This window comes from Capricornis sumatraensis, chromosome 5 (assembly GCF_032405125.1).
Source record: "Capricornis sumatraensis isolate serow.1 chromosome 5, serow.2, whole genome shotgun sequence".
Taxonomy (NCBI): Eukaryota; Metazoa; Chordata; class Mammalia; order Artiodactyla; family Bovidae; genus Capricornis; species Capricornis sumatraensis.
In genome coordinates, this window is record NC_091073.1 from 27,778,041 (window position 1) to 27,801,520 (window position 23,480).

The following is a 23,480-nucleotide window of genomic DNA, read 5'->3' on the forward strand; positions in this document are numbered from 1 at the left end:
GACATAAACCACCAGATCTGAAGCACTCAATTAAATTCATAGTAACTGATTCTTACATTAGAACCAGAAATGTCAAATTTGCATCATAATATGAAACATTAATGAAAATGCTTCCTGGGAGATAGTTCTCCATGGGTCTCTTGATCATCTGCACATTTTGTAAGCAGAACTGTCCTCTTTCAACAATGTACAGCCTTGCATTTTGAGACATATCTCCCTCCAGAGCACAGGGCAGGCTTACTTACAGTCTGATATAATGAAAATAATCTGTCTTTTATAGGCAAGCTTATTTACTGCCTATGATAATATGGCTCAGCCCCGGTGGCTCAGACCATAAAGAATCTGCCTGCAACACGGGAGACCTGGGTTTGATCCATGGATGAGGAAGATCCCTTGGAGAACGAAATGGCTACTCACTCCAGTATTCTTGCCGGGAGAATCCCATGGTCAGAGGAATCTGGCGGGCACAGTCCATGGGGTTGCCGAGTCAAACATGACCGAGTGACTCACGCTTTTCCTTTCACTTTGGTTACCCCAGGCCAGAGGGTTGGCTCTGATGTTGTTACTTGGGCCTCTGCATCACCCCAAGACTTGGCAGTCCTGGAGAACTAGATCAGCTCTGAGACTCTTACTGCTTCTTTGCTGTGAGAGAGCAATCTTGGTTTCTGACCCAGACACATGTCCTCTGCCAGCACCCACAGAACTGTGGCAAGTTCATTTGTTCACATACAAGTAGGTAACTCTTAGAACCTTCACAGTTCTTGATAATACACAGCTTCATTTTCCCGACAAAAGACTCACAAGCTCTCCACAAAAACACTTCTGCAGAAGGTGTCATGGAGAGGACATCTCAAGACAATGGGGTTTCTTTTTTTTTTTCCCAAAAACTTAAGAAATAGATTTTATAGTAATTTCTGAATCCAATTCTGGTTTGCTTGAGTCATAAGATTTCTAGTATCTTCTATGAATGGAATATTTTACGCAAGTGTGTGCTTAGTCATGTCAGATTCCTTGTGACCCCCATGTAGCCTGCCAGACTCCTCTCTCCTTGGCATGTCCCAGGGAAGACTACTGGAATGGGTTTCCATTTCCTTCTCCAGGGGATCTTCCTAACCCGGAGATCAAACCTGTTACTCTTGTATGTTCTTATTGGCAGGAGGATTCTTTACTGAGTCACCTGGGAAGCCCAGGTGGGAAAGCTTTATATATTTGCTTAATTCTGCTATAGTTTATAATAAACTGTCTATATTTTAAAATATTCTATTCCTTCAAATAAGAATAAGGTAGCCTGATACTAAAAGATTAAGAGGTGAATTTTTTAAAAATATATTGATAAATTTAGCATTAAATATTATGTAATAGGATTGATGCTTACAAAACATTTTTAAGTGAAAAAGAGAAAAGAAAATTTAATTCTCATATGTATGACTGTTCTCATAATCCCTGTCATTTTATTTTTAAATGAGTGTCCATTCCTTGTGAGTAAGCCTCCTCCCGTGGAAGAACACATATGGACTAAGTTAGCTGGCATTTTCCTTATCAAAAAATAAACAAGTCTGAACGTGGGTGTTCTGTCAATCAGAACACTTAGCCATGTTACAGGCTGCCACTGATGTACAAATCCATTATCCAGACATAAAACACTTTACCAAAAAACAAATTAAATAGCTTTATAGCTCTTAGCCGGATACATCGCCAAACTATGCAAAGGATGAAATATGTATGTGACTTCAAGAGAAGAAATTGAAACCAGGAGCCAACTACTTCTCAGCAGTGCAAATTACACTCCAACGCTCTGTGTCTTCATGTCTTGTCTTGTTTGTCTTATTGAGATGGTAAACTTGGTGGGGGTGGGGGAGGATGGGTCCCTTACTATATTCCATCAGCGGGGACAGCATATGCCTATTAGTATTTCTATTGCAAATAAATATTTATTGTCATAGGAAGGAATTCATTTTTCTAAAAAAGCAATGAAGAGCAAATCTGGAAGGCTTGATTCCTGGCCCTGATGAAAATGTGGATAAGCCATTTCACCTTTATTTTCCTCTCGAATAAAATGACAGTAACCACTTTCCTCACCCAGACCGTGGTGTGAGGTTTCATTATACAATACCTGTGAAGTCAATTTAGCTCCTCAGAAGATTGGTGTTACATAAACAGCAAATATTATTACCATCATTGGGTTGAGTTGTGTAACATCCCAGCATTTCAGCTAAAAGATTTGAGAAGGATGTTTGTAGATTTAAAATGGTTTATTTCATAAAAATTGTGTTCTCCTATTTTTTTCCATCACGAGACATTACTCTTAATAAAAATGTATTCCTGATATTTCGTAAACACTGTATATTATAATGAAGTAGTTCAGTTCTGTGCTGATGTCAGAGAAATGTTTAATGAAATCCAGGAAAATTCAGAGCAGCATCAGGGTTTTCCTCACCTTTTAATTCCTTTTGACTTTTTAAGTTAAAAGGAAATGTCAAAGAGAAGAATGCTCTTTGGAAAATATTGAAAACTATTTCTTTACCTAGTGATTTGTAAAGTTTTAGCTTTTTCCCCTGAATACCTCAGGATCGTACACAGTGCTCAAGTGAACTGGGGATGTTGCAAATATCATTATTTTCTATAGATGGAGAAGGAAATGGCAATTTACTTCAGTGTTCTTGCCTGGAGAATCCCATGGGCAGAGGGGCCTGGTGGGCTACAGTCTATGGGGTTGCAAACAGTCAGACACAACTAAGCAACCAACACACACACACACACGTTTTCTAAAAATGTCATGGAGAAATTTCACTGATGTCAAAGCAAGAATGCTCCCATTCCCCTGCTAGGCTCATTTCAGCTGCCTTCAATTACAACACATAGAGAGCTAAGGTTGCAAATGGATTCCAACTCAATCAACAATAAGCGCCATTAAATTATCTTACTTTTTTGTTCAATGTCTCAAAAAATATAACAATACAAAAGAAACTGCCCTTTTAGACAAAAAGAAAATGTAGAGAGAAGTTTCAAAATTCTGAGCAGAGCTACAACCAACTATCCTTCTCCAGATCACACTTTCTGAAGTCAGGCTCAGACCCTGATAATCTTATGGTTCAAATGCCAGTTCAAAAGACTGTAACATCACATGGTCATTTTCCTTGAATGACCTGATGTGGAATCTCAAGAATGGTTGCATTTATCCAGCTTCATAACTCCTTTCCTGATTGAGCAATGTATAAACAGCAGAACAATATTGCAACCAAATTTAAAAAATAGAGTGTGAAACATGACTTTTCCAAATACAGCTTAGAAGAATACATCACCTTCTGCTCTCCATTCATATTCACCAGGGGACAAATTTCATCAGAAATCAAACCAAACAATTCTTTTACTTTATTGAATCAGGCACAAAAATACATATACCAAAACATTTCAAACAATGGCAAAGTTTAAACTGTAAACTGCCTATAGGGTTTAAAAACCAGGACTCTGAACAAAAATAAAGAAATCAAAATAAATAACCACTCAAAAATCACACAGGCCAGACTTGGCACCAACAATCCAAGACTAAGAATTTAAGGTATCCTTATTTTAAGCCAGGCTTCTATTTAAATCTGTATTCTAGTTTTTATGATAGTGTGAATTTAGAAATTTTCTTTGAAAAATCTAACAATGATCCTAAATAAAAGGTTTCAGGATTTGGAGCATCATTAATTGGGGCTTCCCAGGGGGCACGAGTGGTAAAGAATCTGCCTGCCAATGCAGGAGACTTAAGAGACGTGGATTCAATCCCTGGGTTGGGAATATCCTCTAGAGGAGGAAACGGCAATCCACTCCGATATTCTTGCCTGGAGAATCCCATGGACAGAGGAGCCTGGCAGGCTACAGTCCATGAGGTCACAAAGAGTCAGACACGACTGAGCAACTTAGGACACGCTCACAGCATCATTAATTATTTTGTTCATCTAGTACAACAAACGTTTGAACTGAAAGAATATTAGAAAAGGAAAGGGATATTCCTGTCTACCTTCTTTGAATGTGTCCAGAGAAGATGACTGTCTGGCACAAAATCACCTGGTTAGTTCATAACCGAGCCAGTTATTGTTGTTGTTTAATCTCTAAGTCATGTCCAGCTCTTTGTGAGCCCATGAACTGTACCCCACCAGGCTCCTCTGTCCACAGGATTTCCCAGGCAAGAATACTGGAGGTATTTTCTTCTCCAAACCAAGTCAGGGTGAAGGCCAATTTGATAATGTTAACTGCCATTCTATCATCTCTTCATTGGTCCTTACTGCAATGATCTAATTGATCTGTTTGTTTTTTTTTAATCAGACTTTTCTTTCCAAAATGATTTAAAACCAGTTAAAACTCATTGTATTTTATGACAGAATATATAATATGTAATTTGTGATATGGCATAATAACAATGGAATAAATCAGGGGTCAGCAAACTATGGCCCTTGGGTCAACCATAGCCAACAAGCTATTTTTGTAAATAAAGTTTTATTAGAATACAGCCCTGCTCTCTCAATTAGCTGCTAGAGTCCGGCAGTTGCAACAGAGACTTTATGACCCACAAAGTTTAAACTATTTGCTATCTGTCCTTTAACAGGCAAAGTTTGTCATCATTCAGAGTTTATTGCTAGACGCAGTTATTTTAATACATTTTATCCATTCAAAGTAGATTTAACAAAAAACATATTCTTAATTGAGATGAATGCTGAAGGAAGAATGATTCAGTGGCATACATAAGGTTTTTATTGTAATGAAATGCCCCCCCCAAAATGACAGACTATATCATTTTATACTGGGTCTCATGAAGTTTGAAGGACCTCTTCTAAGGGAAAGAAAATGACTCTTGCCCTCTAGCATTTGATAAAGAACAAGGTTCCGGTAAACTACGATTCTGATTTTGGCACCAAAATAGGTATAATGTAAAACAGCGTAGATTTAAAGATCCTGTTGGTGGAGAAAACTGAACTACAGTAAACTCACAACGGCTCTGCCTAACATTACAAGTGACGACTGCTCTCCCAGGACAATTTTCTATCTGTGTAATTGGGCTAGTACACCACGGTCATTTTCAAATACACTGTGGTATTTAACATGCACTATCAATTAGCATCTACTCCCTGAGCTCATAATAGACAATAGACAAGAATATACAGGGCAACACAATAAGACAGGCCTCATATGAAGTGGCTGAACTCAACCGAAAACTTTTAGATTTCTAATCCGAAAAGTAAAAGTAGCAGGTAGGGTATGGGGGAAATGGCTCCATGAATTAAATTCTCAACAGGTAATAATATAGCACATTAACTGCCTACAAAAAAGGAAATAAATCTCAGTTACTAAAAAGAAAAGGCCCTCATCACTCAGTTGTCATTGCGTCATTCCTGGTTTGTAAAATACATACCATGTCTGGGAATTAAAAAGCTCTTTTTAACAAACAGATGCTCTGATTTGTGAATAAAATTAATGGCTTATCTATTTTATAAAAGATGATATTAAAAACATTATCAGCTTCTTTTTTATTTTTAAGTGAAGAAAACACTCTCAGAATTGTTCTTCACAGGGAAAACATCCAATCTCATAGTCCATCTACAAAAGTTAAACAATGTAGCCCTGCCATCTAGTGGCCATCACTGGAAACGCGGCTCAGGTTTCTTTGAACCCTGAATTAATTTCTCTCATTAAGCACCCCCCCAAAAAATCTTTTAACGAAACACATACACTATAAATCTAAGAATACCAATATAAAGTAAATTATGTAACATTAACATGATGGACATTAATGGCATAGAACTTTCATTCCGCTGAATTAAAGAAATTGCTGCTAGAAACCGGAAGGAAAGGAAAGAGAAGCCGCTCAGTTGTGTCAGACTCTTTTAGACCACACAGACTGTAGCCTATCAGGTTCCTCCGTCCATGGGATTTTCCAGGCAAGAGTACTAGAGTGGGTTGCCATTTCCTCCTACGGGGGATCTTCCTGACCCAGGGATCGAACCCGAGTTTCCTGCATTGCGGCAGACATTACCCTCTAAGCCACCAGGGAAGCCCTCTAGTATCTGGGGTATACCATATTTGTTTAAAATATTTTTAATTAACATTCATACAGATTTGTGGACCCAGGCAATGTTCATAATTTCACAAATATCTGTACTTATTAGTAAAGCTGCAAAAAATTTGTAAGCAATGTCTTCCAAAGAAAAATATTATTTCAAATTTTTTCTGTGATATTAAAAATATAGATGTTTCCAATTCTCCAGTTTCCTGTCAAAAAAACCTGATATTATCAAATAATTTGCTTGCTCATTCCTAAATCTTCTCTCATACTAGAATTTCCATAAATGCTTAAAAAAAATTTTGGTTTTAAAAGTATAAAATTCCATTTTAAGGAACCACTATCATTGGAACATCTTGAATAGTCATTTGCCAACTATTTTTCAGTACAGAACATACACCAAACCTTCTGAAGTTAGGATTTTGTCAGTTTATTTTCTGTTTCACCCAGTATTCTGATTTACATATGCCTTTGTCAGAAAGTATATTAAAAAATGAAAGAAATATTTTTGATGCAGAGATACATAGTAAGTTATTACAAGAAGATACTAGGTTATGTATAGTATAAGAACATCAGACACAAGAAGTATTGCTTTATTAATTCTCAAAATGTGGAACTATGTATCTATTAATAAGGCCTATATTATTTTTGTTTTAATAAATTATTTACCTTAAGATTAACTTCCTATTTATCATCTATTAGTAATTCTACTTTTCCCTCCTCTGACCATTTCTAAAATCCCATGGGCCCCATAAGATTAACCTGAATGTAGAAGAATTTGAAGATCCAGATGAAACAGACGAATTCCACCATCCCAAAGCCCATTTATATATTCCCAAAATAATATGTAAAAAATGTGCAACATATTTTTACACACTATCACAGATTTTACACAGACAGCAAGAGCTCTTGGGAACTGACTTCAAAATTGGGTATCTTGAGTTAATTAGAGCATAGTCTTGAATTTGAAAACTGTTATTGCTGGTAACAAGAAGTATAAAAGGGGCTTCCTTGGTGGTTTGGTGGATAACAACCTGTCTTGCAATGCAAGGGGTACCAGTTCAATTCCTGGTCCAGGAAGTCCCCGATGCTGCAGGGCAACTAAGCTCAGCTGCCACAACTACAGAAGCTGTGCTCTAGAGCATGGGAGCCGCAACAAGAGGAACCACGCAATGCGAAGCCCACGCCCCACAACTAGAGAGTAGCCCACTCTGCAGCTAGAGAAATTCCACACATAGCAACACAGACTCAGGGCAGCCAAGTAAATAAATACTTTAAAAAGCATGAGAAGTTTGGGTGGCAGCAGAGAAGCAATGAACACTATGATCTTGCATCTCAAAACTCTAACTATTCTACGTGCCATACTGCTTTCCATAAGTAATGCTCTTTGAATCTAATTATACATTATACTATCTGAAGGTGATAGTTAATTCTTATTTATTAAAGCTAAGTATAAAAATCCAGTATTGAATTTTTAAATTAACTATTACCGAAATTCAACCACACTGGGGTAGTAAGCTCTAGATTCAAAGTCACTATCATATCACATTCTGATCTTAGGTTGCTATGTTATTCCCCAAACCACCAGTTTTAATTACCACTGGAGGCAGTGATATGAGAAAACGCTGACAGGATTAGAAGGAAAAACTTTGGCAGATTACTGCTATGTAAGGAAAACAGAAAGATGCTTGCTCCTTGGAAGGAAAGCTATGACAAACCTAGACAGCGTATTAAAATGCAGACACATCACTCTGCCAACAAAGGTCCATATAGTCAAAGCTATTGTTTTTCCAGTAGTCATGTACAGATGTGAGAATTGGACCATAAAGAAGGCTGAGTGTCAAAGGATTGATGCTTTCTAATTGTGGTGCTAGAGAAGACTCCAAAAGTCCCTTGGATAGGAAGGAGATCAAACTAGTCAATCCTAAAGGAAATCAACCCTGAATATTCACTGGAAGGACTGATGCTGAAGTTGAAGCTCCAATATTTTGGCCACCTGAGGCAAAGAGCCGACTCATTGGAAAACACCCTGATGCTAGGAAAAACTGAGGAGAGGAGGAGAAGGAGCAGAGAATCAAACAGCTAGAGGGCATCACTGCATCAGTGGACTTGGATTTGAGCAAACTCTGGGAGATAGTGAAGGACAGGGGAGCCTGGTGTCCTGCAGTCCATGGGGTTGCAAAGATTTGGACACGACTGAGCAACTGAACAATATATATGGAGAGCTGTGGAGTGTTAGTCACTCAGTTGTGTCCAACTCTTTGCGGTCCCATGGACTGTAGCCGTCCTCTGTCCCTGGGATTCTCCAGACAACAGTAATGGAGTGGATTGCCATTTCCTTCAACAGAGAATCTTCCTGATCCAGGGATCAAACCCCGGCCTACTGCATTGCAGGCAGATTCTTTAACGTCTGAGCCACCAGGGAAGCCCAAAGTCCAAAATATGCATACACTTACGTGTACATATAGTCAACCACCTCGATTATAATTGGCTCCTCCACTTACGGGTTTGTTTACCGATAAACTAGATCATCTTCATGAGGAGAGGAAGTATAGAAATGGATGGAGTGTGGTAAGAACCACAGCATGCAATCATGCTGGGGCATTTCTTCCATTAGATAAAATGAGGTCAATACTTTGTAAACTAGATTGCACTTTAAATAGTGGGGAAAAGAGAGCAATCATGTATTAAACAATAAGGTGATACCTAAAATGAACTAATATATTCATGGCAAGTATTACTATACAAGGAGCTACTGTTAAATTGCACAGTGTCATACCTATTAGAAGGATCAGGCACTCAATAAATACTTAATTGTAGAAAACAGATGAATTTATAAGCAAAATGTATAAAAGAGGCCTCCAGTGACTCACCACCAGGTTACCTCATCTGTGTAAATACTTACATTTTCTAAGCCCAGGAGCACAAGGAGTGGAATTGTTGTCATGCCTCCTTGAATCCATTCCTCCAGAGAGACTGTCCCATCATGATCATAGTCAATTTCTTCCATCATTTCATGGAGGATCTGGAATAGAGAAGATGAGGAAAAATTTGATAATGAATCAATAAAATAAGTTTCATGTGATACAACCAAGTATTACAATGAATTGATTATAATAAAAAACTCGTCTGTGTGTGTGTGTGTGTGTGTGTGTGTGTGTGTGTGTGTGAAGTTGCTTCAGGAGTGTCTTACCCTTTGCGACCCTATGGACTATATAGCTCTCCAGGCTCCTCTGTCCACGGGATTCTCCAGGAAATAATACTGGAGTGGGTAGCGATCAAACCCAGGTCTCCTGCCTTGCAGGCAGATTCTTTACCATCTGACCCACTTGGAAGCCCAATAAACTATGACTAGCAGCGAACTGCTCCCTCCCCATACCATCCCTCTGGGTCATCCCAGCGCACCAGCCCCAAGCGTCCTGTATCCTGCATCGAACCTGGACTGGCGATTGGCTCCTCCCAATTCAGGAGACACGGGTTCAATCCTGGGTTGGGAAGATCCCCTGGAGTAGGAAATGGCAACCCACTCCAGTATTCTTGCCTGGAAAATTCCATGTACAGAGAAGCCTGGAAGGTTAAAAGTCCAGGGGGTTGCAAAGAGTTGGACATGACTCAGTATGCATACCCACATGTGCACGGGCATACGCACACACACACACACACACACACATACACCAGCAGCTAACTGGGAAGTTGAGGTGACTATCTAGATAACTTGGTACAATGTTAATCCTGTCATTGAGAATAACAGTAGTTTTGCTATGATTTCTAGATCATGACTACTTATACTGATCAACTTTTAAACATAATTGCTTAACTTTTTAATATTTTGTCATTGAATGGCAGAGCTCAAACAAAAAGGTATCTTTAATTTATGGATGAAAGTGATCTTTAATTGCTGTCTCTAGATTATTTCTTTTAATTCAAATATATGCCAGATAATGACTGAACAAATTAACTTCATGGCAAAGAGCTGAAATAATTCTTTGCTAAGTGGTATGGGGCAGGGGAATTAAGTCACTTTTAATTGCCTATCAGGACTTAATAGAGCCAAGAAGTTAAACAATCAGACCATTTGGATTAGATCTCTTTTCTAAAGATGACTTGCATACAGTGTCTCGAAGTGTTCTCCACAGTATGTGTGATACATTTACCTCTTGGCTGCATAGTGCTAATGTGTGTTTTGAATGCCAAGGGTTGGTGTGAGAGTCAGATGCGCTAATACAGTATAAGTATCTTTGAAGAGTTTCTAGCATACATAGTAAGTTTAATATAGGTGCTGTTAGCGTTATATTGTCTGTCCAGTGGGTCAGTCATGTCTGACTTTGTGGCCCATGGACTGTAGCCTGCAAGGCTCTTCTGCCCATGGGATTCTCCAGGTAAGAATACTAGAGCGGGTTGCCCTGTTTTTCTCCAGGGAATCTTCCCAACCCGGGATCAAACCTACGTCTCTTGTGTCTCCTACATTGGCAGGCAGATTCTTTACCCTCGTGCCACCTGGGAAGCCCTATGTTACATTAGCAGAAATTATATTACCCTAGGCAGCTGGAAAGGCGTAGTACCTCCTATCTAATGGCACCAAAGAGGAAAATGGGGAAGAATCCAGGGAAGGAAGTAACTCACCTCTTTTATCTAATATGGAAGTTTTAATCCATTCAAAAAGAAAGAAAGAAAGAAACACAGAGCGCGTCAGAAGAAAAATGTGAAGAGGTGCAATAAATGGAATACTTGATATGTTTGTTGATAGAAGGATCATTTGCCCCAACATCGCTGAACTTGGTTGATTGGTGTTTTTCCTCAAGAAGTATTTTAAAATCAGATTATTTTCCTTCATAGAAACAAATATATCTATAGGTATTGGAAAGAGTCTTGTTGGGAAAAAATGATGCTGTAATACTTTCATTACTCTCAAAATGAAGCACAAGGGAGTTCATTTAAAATTGGACATAAGGTCTGATTAAAAGGCTTTACCTCTTTTTTGTTTGTTTGTTTGTTTTGTTTTAATTTAAATTTATTTATTTTAATTGGAGGCTAATTACTTTATTGTATTGGTTTTGCCATACATCAACATGAATCCGCCATGGGTATACACGTGTCCCCCATCCTGAACACCCCCTCCCTCCCCCCACCATCCCTCTCCCCACCATCCCTCTGGGTCATCCCAGTGCACCAGCCCCAAGCATCCTGTATCCTGCATCGAACCTGGACTGGCGATTGGTTCTACCTCTTGAAGGCACTCTCATGAACTAGCAGAAATGAACAAATGGGAAGAGAACTAAAACACAGAGCATTTGTTTCAGAGAACTGATCCATTCATTTTGTACTTAATTATCTAATGGGAGAGCCTGGGTTAGTTTTTAAGAACTCTGTTCAAGGACATCTCATCTCCCCTACTAACTGCCATCAACATCAAATGTACCCTTCTCGTTATTTATCATGCCAACTTAAGAGTCAAACAATGTATATAAAAGTACACACGCTTGAAATGGGGAGAGTTGCTGAATCATCAGGCAGGATGAGGCAGTTACTATGACAGCAACTACAGACACAGGCAAGGCTTTTATCCTGACACTCTATACTGCCCACAGAAAGGACAGACTTATTAGTATATGCCACAAATGACTAATACTGCTATTTAGCTTCTTAATCGCATTTTCCAGTATGTATTTGTTCTAATTAGACCACCCAGCCACCACTATCCCTTCCATAGAGCATCCAGATCCCCATTTTCTCAAACCCCACCACCACCAAATACTTTTGTTGTGATGTAGTGGTACTTCCGTCTGCTTAGAAAGCTGACTAAAAAAGGTTCTCTTCCCTTTATTACTCCAGTGAGCACAAGAGGCTTGATTAATAGATAAATTATATTCACAGGTATTAAGTATGATAGTGAAAGCTGTTTTACATAAACACAACCAACAAAGGCAGCAGAACTTACAAGAAGTCCTTTGATTTCAGTGAAAACGGTATCACGGTGAATCAAGAGATATGCTTCTAATTAAATATGTTACCATCTACTTTATTATTCCATATGCAAACTGAAGGTTTGTCAATGATATCTGCCACTCATTCTGTGTACAGTATATGCATTTGCACATTCAAAAAGGAAAAAGAAAAACCAGGTGAGTTAAAATGTGGAAAACCCTAATCCCAGTAAGAATGGCGCTGGCCCCGTGCACAACATTGCACTGATCTGGTTGTGCTTTAACTGCATTAGTTTGCAACGCAAGGAAAATGTGATTTGAGCTCTCCTATCACATTATCATGCCATCACCATGGAGCTGACTGCATAAATGGGAATTTATGTGGTTAAATGGGCTCTTTGAATTCATATAAAATGTAAACCATTTAAATTAAATTGATTTGTATTTACTTAATTAATGTACAATTTCCTAAATTGAGTTGGTTTCAAACAGAAACTAAAATCAATAACATTCATTAACTCTCCCCCAAATATTACCTGTGACTGAAATAAAAATTTCAAACCACGTATGTTTTAATACATATTTGAATAATATTGGTAACTTGGATATACATCTATGGAAAACAAGACGTTTTTATGCTCTTATAGGCACTGTTCGATACTGTTTCTTTAAACAATATGATTAATGTTTCCTAGATCAATCTTTAACTAGCTAGAGAGTTCGGGGTAAGTCACTAACATTTTGGGGTCTCCCTGCAATCCTGAGCATGTATCTGGAGGAAACTACGATTCAGAAAGATACACACACCCCAATATTTATCGCAGCACTTTTTACAACAGCCAACATGGAAGCAACCTAAATGTCCACTGATGGAAAATTGGATAAATAAGACCTGTTACATAGACACAATGGATTATTACTCAGCCATAAAAAAAAAAAAAGATGAAATAATGCCATTTGCAGCATCAAGGATGGACCTAAATATTATCATTTAAAGCAAGGTAAGCCAGACAAAGACAAACACCATATGATGCCACTTACACGTGGAATCTAGACTATAATGCAAATAAACTTACCAATGAAACAGAAACAGGCTCACAGCCACAGAGAACAGACTTGTGCTTGCCGGGAAGGAGGTGGATGGGAAGGATGGACTGGGAGTTTGGGGTTACCAAATGCAGGCTATTATACACAGGATGGATAAACTACAAGGTCTTACTGTATAGCACAGGGAACTATACTCACTCCTGTGATAAACCATAATGGAAAAGAATGTGTATATAAGTACAACTGAATCATTTTGCCATACAGTAGAATGTAACACAACATTGCAAATCAACTATACTTCAATAAAATAAATTAAAACAAAAACTTTTGGGGTCTCAATTTCCTCATGTGTAAAATGAGTCAAACAGTAGTACCTACCTCTTAGGGTTGCAAGCCTTAAATAGCACAGATGGAAAGCTAACAGTGTTCTGTGCACAGACTACATCACAATCATCTTCATAATCACCTTCTTCCTCTTTCAGGTTGACTACTCCAGCTATTCCCATATAAGGGAAAACGTGGAGATCCTAAAATAAGTGTCTATTTGATTTTTTCATGGCATGGTATGACCTTGGTAGTGTCATCAACAGCGTGTTTACTTACACTTATTTAAGACCATCATTCAGATTAATTTCCATGAGAAAGAAAAGCAAGATATCACTGCTAAGAACTTCAGAAAACCAAATACATTATTTTATACTCAGAATCCACTTTGACTACTGATTATAAATAATAACTTAAGAGTTACGAAAAGATAAAATCAAATGCCAGTTACATACTAGGACGGCAAAAAAGATGAAAGAGGCAAGTGCCTTCTAGAAAGTAGCCAAGAGTTAAATCATCCCTATACTTACTGGATTCAGTTCAGTGACATCCCATTCGAGGTACTCGGCCACATGCATCATCTGACTGATGATGTTTTCTAGTTCCTGGAGGAGAGGGGAGGGGGAGAGAGAGAGTGAATACAAGGTCTTAGTAAGTTCTTCAGCTTTGACTTGCAGGAATTGATTTGTTCAACATGTAGCTCAAACACTAAAAGAGTGCAATGATTACTTTTATATAAAAAGTAAACATATGCATGCATGCTCAGTCATGTCCAACTCTTTGAGACCCCATGAACTACAGTCCTCCAGGCTCCTCTGTCCATGGCATTTCCCAGGCAAGAATACTAGAATGGGCTGCAATTTCCTCCTTGAGGGTATCTTCCGGACCCAGGAATCTAACCAGCATCTCCTGTGTCTCCTGCACTGGCAGCAGGGTTCTTCACCACTGTGCCAACTGTGAAGTCGACTGTACTAAATATCTGCTCCTTCTGGACTTTGTCTAGAAAGCTTCACCAGGAGAGGGCACAATTATACAAAGAAAGATTTCCTTCCAGCAGAAGATTTTTAGGAAAAGTTTTGTTTGGAAAGCAGTATCTGGTGAAAGTAGGAGCAAGCATAATTTCACAAACTGTCATTTTCTTTTTTAAATTTGTTCTTTAACTGAAGGTTAATTGCTTTACAGAATTTTGTTGTTTTCTGTCAAACTTCGATAAGAATTCAGCCACAGGTACACCCTTGTTCCCTCTGTTCCAAACTTCCCTCCAAGTATCCTTACTCCACAGCTTGAAAAACAGGTGTGGAAGGGTGGGAGGAAGTGTTTGAGGGTAACTCTGAGGTTTATTTTTATTCTGATATAATGAGAATGTATATTGACTATTTTAGCCATTTATTGGTATAATTTGCTCTGCTAGAGGTGTGTTCAGCTCAAGGTTTGGAGGCTAAGGCATGTAGAATTTATTTTATGAGGAGACAGAATTTTAGTTTGAATTTTCACATTCTTCTGCTCAGTGACAACTTTGTGAAGAAGTGCTGGTTAATATAGATGCCTTGGCTAACTAACTTAAAATATATTTTCATACCGATTTATTTAATGTTTTAATTCTTCTGTATCTTTAGAACAGACTAAATGCACTTTGTGAATGTTAATAATTTTAATAGTCAGTAAATGATATAATTATTATATCATTTATATAATTTTATAGTATGACAATTTAAAGTATAAGAAGTATAAAGGAAAAAAGCTGAAAAGCATATCAATAAAATATATTCTACTCAAATCTCTAATCTAATATATATGGTTAATATAAAATGAAGAAGAAAATATGGTTAAAGAGGTTCTCTTGATAGAAGGATTTGTGGATCCTTCTGAGAAATTGAAAAATATAACTCTAATCATAAAAGTATTATTTTTATAACATAGGCTGTCTCAGAAACAATGCAAATACAAATGTTATTTATTTATTACAGATAAGAAACAATTTTAAACACATTTGGCCAGGATCAAGTGTAGTATCAGGACTTTACTGTAGGTCAGATGGTAAAGAATCTGCCTGCAACACAGGAGACCTGGATTCAATCCCTGGATTTGGAAGATCCTCTGGAGCAAGGAATGGCAACCCACTCTAGTATTTTTGCCTCAAGAATCCCATGGAACGAGGACCCTGGTAGGCTACAGTCGGTGGGGTGGCAAAGAGTTGGCCACGACTGGGCAATTAACACTACTATTTTGGAATTCGAGGCTAGAATTTGTGTGTGTGTGTGTGTGTGTGTGCGTGCGTATGTGTAACTAATTTTCCAGATACTTTATCTTTGCGTATGTACACCTTGCTACTTCTGACAATGCCCTCACTGGGCTTCCCTGGTGGGCCAGTGGTTAAGAATCTGCCTGCCAATGAAAGAGATGCAGGAGATGCAGCTTCCATCCCTGGGTCAGGAAGATCCCCTGGAAAAGGGAATGGCAACTCATTCTTGCTTGGGAAATCCCATGCTCAGAGGAGCCTGGTGGGCTACACTCCTTGAGGTTGCAAAAGAAGTGGACATGATTTAGTGACTAAACAACTATGATTTGGGACCATTGAGGTCTCTGGCTATGTTTTGAGAAATTGAAACTATTTTAGGTATGCTATTGTATGGGCATGTGATATCAGATGAGTCATTTAACCTCTCAAAGATTCAGTTCTTTCAACAGTAAAAATCGATATGCTAATAGTACCTAGTTCATAGAGTTGCTACAAAGATTAAATACATTATATAAAATACATTGCTCTTATCTGACACAAGTAATCAATAAACATTAACTAGTGTTATTAGACATATTGGTCATTTCTCAAAGTATTAATTTTCTTCTGCTGTGTCTCCAATATATGAACAGCTAAGCCTTTAAATTTCTAAGAAAATGAGATTGGAATTGCAGTTCCAACCTGGTGGTGAAGGAAATCTCCTGGGGCAGAAAATTGTGTGGCCAAAAACCATAGAGCTTTATTTACAAAAAAGACTAATTCAATCATAAGCAAACATTTATCCTCAGCTTGTTGTGTAATATTCAGAATATAATTATAAATATTGTTAGTAATCTACTATATGTTAACCAAAAAATATCCAGAGACCAAAAGAAGCATTTGACTGGATTTTCAAATCAGTTGCCAACCCATGGCTAAAAGTCTAGTAAAGACACATTCTTTAATTGAAAAGAAAATTATTTAAATAAACTAATTTTTTAAATAAAGTAATAGAACTATTAAAAAAATAAAAATTAAAACAAATCTGATTTAAAAATAAATTTACATTAGTATAGTCAGAAGTGTTACAATAAGCATATTGACATAGGTGGGAGAAACCTAAATGCCTAGCCATGAAATGCCCCCAGAAAATGAGAGAATGTATCATGCAGCTTAATATTCCTAAATGCAAAGCTGAACACTACTAGGCACTAAAGAAAACAGTATTTGAAAAATTAGAAATACCCTAACATAAGAAATCCCACAATCACAGCATCAGTTCAGATTGGTGGTCATTTTCTAAATGAGGAATTATATATTTTTATCTCTCTGTGGAGAAGCTAATGTACCATTATCCTACTCAGTGTTACATTAATGTGTGTCCAGCTTCATTGTTCTGCTTGTAAAATCTGTTTGAGTTCTGCCATTGGGAAGTACATCAGATGATGAGAAAAACTCATTGTCAGAAGTGTTTATTTTAATCAGTATTCAGTATATTGAAACATTTGTTTTTATAGGTACCTATGTACTTCAAAATTTCCATAATCTGATACTTATTCTTTTAATAATATTCTTATATTTTCTTCATACAATAGGACATGATATAATATACAAAATGTTAGAAAATATATCTGAAATACATATATACATTCATCTGTTAAACAGATATATTTATAAGGCTCTGATTTGAGAACTAAGAAGCTAACTACTCCTCTGAAACCTGGGAATGATACACCTATATTATGAATAAAATAAACATTTATTTATTGCTTTCTGTGAGATTATATTTTCTTCTATTTCTTTTCATAACTAAAACCATAGAGTGTAAAATGGGATAAGGTGTTTTTCAAAGGGAAGTTTACCAAAGCATTTTTAAAGATAACTGCCAATTTTATCAACATATGAGACTAAGAGTACTTTTAAAATGTGTGTGGGTGCTATGTGTTGTCATGTCTGACTCTTTGTGACCCAATGGACTGTAGCCTGCCAGGCTCCTACGTTCATGGGATTCTCCAGGCAAGAATACTGGAGTGGGTTGTCATGCTTTCCTCAGGGGATCTTCCCGACCCAGGGATCAAACCTGTGTCTCCTTCATTGGCAGGAGGATTCATTACCACTGCACCACCTGGGAAGCCTCTTTAAAAAGTGGGAAAATAATAAAATGACTGAATTGACTTTATAATTCCTTTAAATTCTACCTGTATTCTTGACATTTTCCTAAGTGTTAAATCTCACTGATATATATATATATGTATAGATACCTTTTTAGAGCATTGCCCTCATCTTTCTCTTACACTTTATTCAGACAGGGCTGGAGTCTTTTTCTTTCTTTGTATAAAAAGTCACTTTTTTTGTAGTAAACTTATTTAATAGAACAACTATAATCCTAATAGTTTCCTCAGATCACTTGCTTTCAAAAAGTCAGATGATAAAAATGTTGTATGAGTGCATGGAAATTATATTGTGTCTTCTGTGGTAATAGGTATAAATTTATTCATTGCATTTTTCAGAACAAACTACTCTGAAATTTTCACAGAAAATTTGAAGAAAAAATTACCGAGCTGTCCAGGAAGCCATTTCCATCTGTGTCATAGAGGCGAAACATAACTAGAAATAAAAGAGGTGTTGAAAAAAAGATTAGAGGTGAGTAAGATCAATGCTAGGATAAGGCATACTCTTGAAAATTTATTTTCTGTCAGAAATAAACACTACTAAATCCACCCCCCACCTTTAAGTAGTTGATTTATGGGATCATTTCTTAAGCTTTCAATGTGAGTTAATCATTAATCATTAATAAAAGTACTGGATATCAGATATAAGTTCTACTGATTTTTGTTATTCAGCAAGAAATCATGAAAAACTGCTATTGTTTGTTCAAATTTTTTTACAAGATCATTAAATGGAAATTCAAAATTAACAGAAGAGCAGGAGTTTAGACATTCAGAGTCTGGATATTAAAGAACACTGTGGATAAGAAGAAATAATTGATTTAGAGGTTTGGAGATCAATTATAATCTGAAAACTGCCATCCACCGTTATGTGAGCTTAGTCAAACACTGCTTTCTTATCTATACTATGAGAATCCTCACCATGTCCTAAGACACATATTTGTTGTAAAAGTTAAGCAAGATGATACACACACACATATATCAAAAGCTATAGGTCATAACACACATATAAGCCGTTGATCTGACTGATCATTAGACAGTATGTGAAAGGAAAACTTAGTGTAAAATACGGGAGTTTTTCTGACAGAAGATGCAGAAACAAAACTGTGTTATTGTCATGGGTATAGTGATATATTTGTTTAAATCTGAGCTGTAGTTTCATGGGGTAACCAATTTTTGAACTAATCAAACATGAAAAAGATGTTGTTGGCTCCACCACAGAGAGCTCAGGAAAGCAGGATGGCAGAGGTCCATGGCTGGCCTAAGGACCCCTTGAAGAGCTCACACACCACCAGGATACTACAGAAAAGGCTGCAGGTGCTGGGCTGAGATCAACAGAGAAGAATGCCACAGCTGTAAAAATAGAGGAATGGAAATGAGGGCTTGTGTTGGGTTTGTATAATTTTCTGAAGAGTCTTGATGTCTGAGGCTTATAATGAACTAAAGACAGCGACAACTAGGAGACATAGTTATGAAATGATTTTAATCTGTAACTCATTATTTTTCATGTTTAAAAATAAGTATTATATTTTAAAAATTCTAAGATATTTATAAGATGCAAAACTAGCCTGCTGTTGTTCAGCTGTTAAATCATGTCCGACTCTTTGTGACCAGGAACTACAGGTCTTTAGACTTCCCTGTCCTTCACTATCTGCTGGAATTTACTCCAACTCATGTCCACTGAGTCAGTGATGAAACTAGCCTGCATATCACTAAAAGGAAAAAAAATGCTACCAACCTAGCTATGATGTCCTATTTATTATAAAATGGAAACAGACTTTAAAGATGTTGAAAAGTAAGGGGAAAATGTATACCTATTGAATTAAAGGATACAATGTTAGGCTTGCTTAATGACATACATATCTCTTGCAGACCATGATAATTGTTCTTATATACTAAATAATAAAATTCAGGAAGAAAAAAAAGAATTTATCACAACATAGATACTATGCATTTCAAGATTTTCTAGTATACCACAAAGCTACAGTCATCCAGACAGCATGGTACTGGCACAAAGACAGAAATAGAGATCAATGGAAAAAATTAGAAAGCCCAGAGATAAATCCATGCACCTATGGACATCTTATCTTTGACAAAGTAGGCGAGAATATACAATGGAGAAAATCTCTTTAACAAGTGGTGCTGGGAAAACTGGTCAACCACTTGTAAACGAATGAAACTAGAACACTTTCTAACACCATACACAAAAATAAACTCAAAATGGATTAAAGATCTAAACGTAAGACCAGAAACTATAAAACTCCTAGAGGAGAACATAGGCAAAACACTCTCTGATGTAAATCATAGCAGGATCCTCTATGACCCACCTCCCAGAATACTGGAAATAAAAGCAAAAATAAACAAATGGGACCTAAACAAACTTAAAAGCTTTTGCACAATGAAGGAAACTATAAGCAATGTGAAAAGACAGCCTTCAGAATGGGAGAAAATAATAGTAAATGAGCAACTGACAAAGAATTAATCTCAAAAATATACAAGCAACTCCTGCAGCTCAATTCCAGAAAAATAAACCACCCAATCAAAAAATGGGCCAAAGAACTAAACAGACATTTCTCCAAAGAAGACATACAGATGGTTAACAAACACATGAAAAGATGTTCAACATCGCTCATTATCAGAGAAATGCAAATCAAAACCACAATGAAGTACCATTTCACACCAGTCAGAATGGCTGCGATCCAAAAGTCTACAAGCAATTAATGCTGGAGAGGGTGTAGAGAAAATGGAACCCTCTTAAACTGTTGGTGGGATTGCAAGCTAGTACAGCCACTATAGTGAACAGTGTGGAGATTCCTTAAAAAACTGGAAATAGAACTGCCATATGACCCAGCAATCCCACTGCTGGGCATACACACCGAGGAAACCAGAATTGAAAGAGACATATGTACCCCAATGTTCATCGCAGCACTGTTTACAATAGCCAGGATATGGAAGCAACCTAGATGTCCATCAGCAGACGAATGGATAAGAAAGCTGTGGTACATATACACAATGGAGTATTACTCAGCTATTAAAAAGAATGCATTTGAATCAATTCCAATGATTTGGATGAAACTGGAGCCTATTATACAGAGTGAAGTAAGTCAGAAAGAAAAACACCAATACAGTATATTAATGCATATATGTGGAATCTAGAAAGATGGTAACGATGACCCTATATGCAAGACAGCAATAGAGACACAGATGTAAAGAACAGACTTTTAGACTCAGTGGGAGAAGGTGAGGGTGGGATGATTTGAGAGAATAGCATTGAAACATGTATATTATATGTGAAATATATATATTACATGTGAACCAGTCCAGGTGCAATGCATGAGACAGGGTGCTCAGGGCTGGTGCACTGGGATGACCCTGAGGAATGGGATGGCGAGGGAGGTGGGAGGGGGGTTCAGAATGGGGAACACATGTACACCCCTGGCTGATTCATGTGAATGTATGGCAAAAACCACCACAATATTGTAAAGTAATTAGCCTCCAATTAAAATAAATTTTATAAAAAAACAAACAGAAAAAAGATTTTTTAGTATAGCATAAAATGATAAAAATATATTTTAAGTGGCAAGAATTCTTACACGACTCAAAGAAGGGGTTAAATGCCAGGAACAAGGCAAGGACTTTCAAAAACCTAACTATATTTTACAATGAGGGACAGTTGTGACTGTGTTAATCTTTACTGGAATAAGGATTAAGTAAATGCCAAACAATTCCATACAGCTCTGCTAGGTGGAAAACCTATGCCTACTGGCAAGTTTTCGTGGAAATATGAGCTCAAAGACAGACACACAAGTGGTGTGAATGTGTGGGTATCTGCCATTCATTTTGGGCAGCATCTGAAACTTCTTCCTCGATTCTAAAAGCCAAACTTTATAAAGCACCATAACAGGTGAAAAGTTAGAGCCTTTTCTCCACCAGCTTGACTTGAAAATAGAGTTTGCACAGGAGGCAGCCTCCACCGATCAGAAGCACAAGCCGAGAAGATTAGCCAGATGGCAGTGACCCAAGGAAAAAGGACCTTTTCATAACCCACGGTGAGGACAGGCAGCAGCAGTGGTAATTGAAGAGAAGGGTGTGTGACAGGGGGCTAACACTGAAAGGTGCCGTCTGTGCACAGAGAAGCAGCAAGGGGTTGGCATACATATAAGAAAATAATTATTAAAACTCTTTAATTACAAATGATGCATCTGTATCTTTACACAATTCTATTGAATCATCAAAAAGAATTGGAACTTATATATAAAAATACATATTTCATATATATAAGAACTTACATATGTATTAGAACATATATAACAAATATATATGAAAGTGAAAGTGTTAGTTGCTCAGTCATGTCTGACTCTTTGCAAACCCATGGACTGTATGTAGCCCACCAGGCTCCTCTGTCCATGGAATTCTTCAGGCAAGAATACTGGATTGGGTTGCCATTCCCTTCTCCAGAGGATCTTCCCAGGGATCTAACCTGGGCCTCCTGCTCTTACCATCTGAGCTACCAGGGAAGCCCCATCATATATATATATAGATATGTCTTACATTGAAATATATATATCATATTTATTATATCTATATTAGAACTTATATAACTATGTTAAGTAGTACATCTTATATAACATATATTATATATTATATTATAAATTATAATGTATAAATACTGATATAGATGTTTACCTATAACTATATATGTATACATATTCAGTGATGTGGTAAGATAAAAGTGCAACTGCAGTTTTATTTCTTGTAAAAAAACAAAAAATTGAAATTGAGGAAAACAAAAATTAGAAATTGAAACAAAATATACCTTTCACAATAATATTCAAAAACTTAAATACGTAAGAAAAATTTATTGAGTTGGACAAGACCTTTGTGCTAACCATATAAAACTTCACCAAGAAAAACTACATAAAACCTATATAAATGAAAAGATATATTATGTTAATGAATTGAAATATTTAATATCATTAAAATGTAAATTCTTCACAGATTGTTCCATATAATGGAGACAATCTCAGCAAAAATAACAGCAGCTTTGTTTTAAATATTCACATGACTGATGACTTAGCAGGTAAGAATCTTCTGGCAGTGCAGAAGACACAGGAGACTTGGGTTCAATCCCTGAGTCTGGAAGATCCCATCAAGGAGGAAAGGACAGTATACTCCAGTATTCTTGCCTGGGAAAGCCCATGGACAGAGGAGCTTGGTGAGCTACAGTCCAAAGCATTTCAAAGAGTTGGACACAACTGAGCAACTAAGCACAGAAAAATAAAAATTAAAAAAATAAACTTGGAATATCCAAACAACTTTGAAAAGAAAAAAACAAATCCGAAGGATTTACATGACCTAACTTCAAGAGTTGATAAAAATCCAAGGAATCAGGACAGTGGCATACTGAATATGCAAATAAAACAATGGGCGCTAGAGAGGACAGACAGAGATCCATACATGCATGATCAACAAGGGCCAAAACAACTCAGTGAGATAAGAAAAGTCTTTACATCAATGTATGGCAAAACCAATACAGTATTGTAAAGTAAAATAAAGTAAAAATAAAAATTAAAAAAAAAAAAAAGAAAAGTCTTTACAAAAAATGATGGAACAGCTGGACGGATATTCATACTAAAAAATCACCATGACCCTTACTTCACACCAAGTATGAACATTAAGCTCAAACTGAATCACATGAAGGCAGAGCTTTAAAGATTCTAGAAGAAAATACAGGACAACATCTTCATAAATCAACA

General features: G+C 37.0%; 1 protein-coding gene across 6 annotated transcripts in view; it reads right to left on the bottom strand.

Annotated features, from left to right (window-relative positions):
* Positions 1-23,480, bottom strand: part of DGKB (diacylglycerol kinase beta) — a 799,100-nt gene that overhangs the window by 607,007 nt on the left and 168,613 nt on the right. For all 6 annotated transcript variants that reach the window (XM_068972349.1, XM_068972347.1, XM_068972346.1 and 3 more), the window contains 3 exons: positions 18,114-18,163; positions 13,869-13,943; positions 8,949-9,068 (listed from right to left, as the gene is read on the bottom strand). In XM_068972349.1, the coding sequence (XP_068828450.1) occupies positions 8,949-9,068; positions 13,869-13,943; positions 18,114-18,163 (245 nt within the window). The remainder of the gene's footprint in view (positions 1-8,948; positions 9,069-13,868; positions 13,944-18,113; positions 18,164-23,480) is intronic.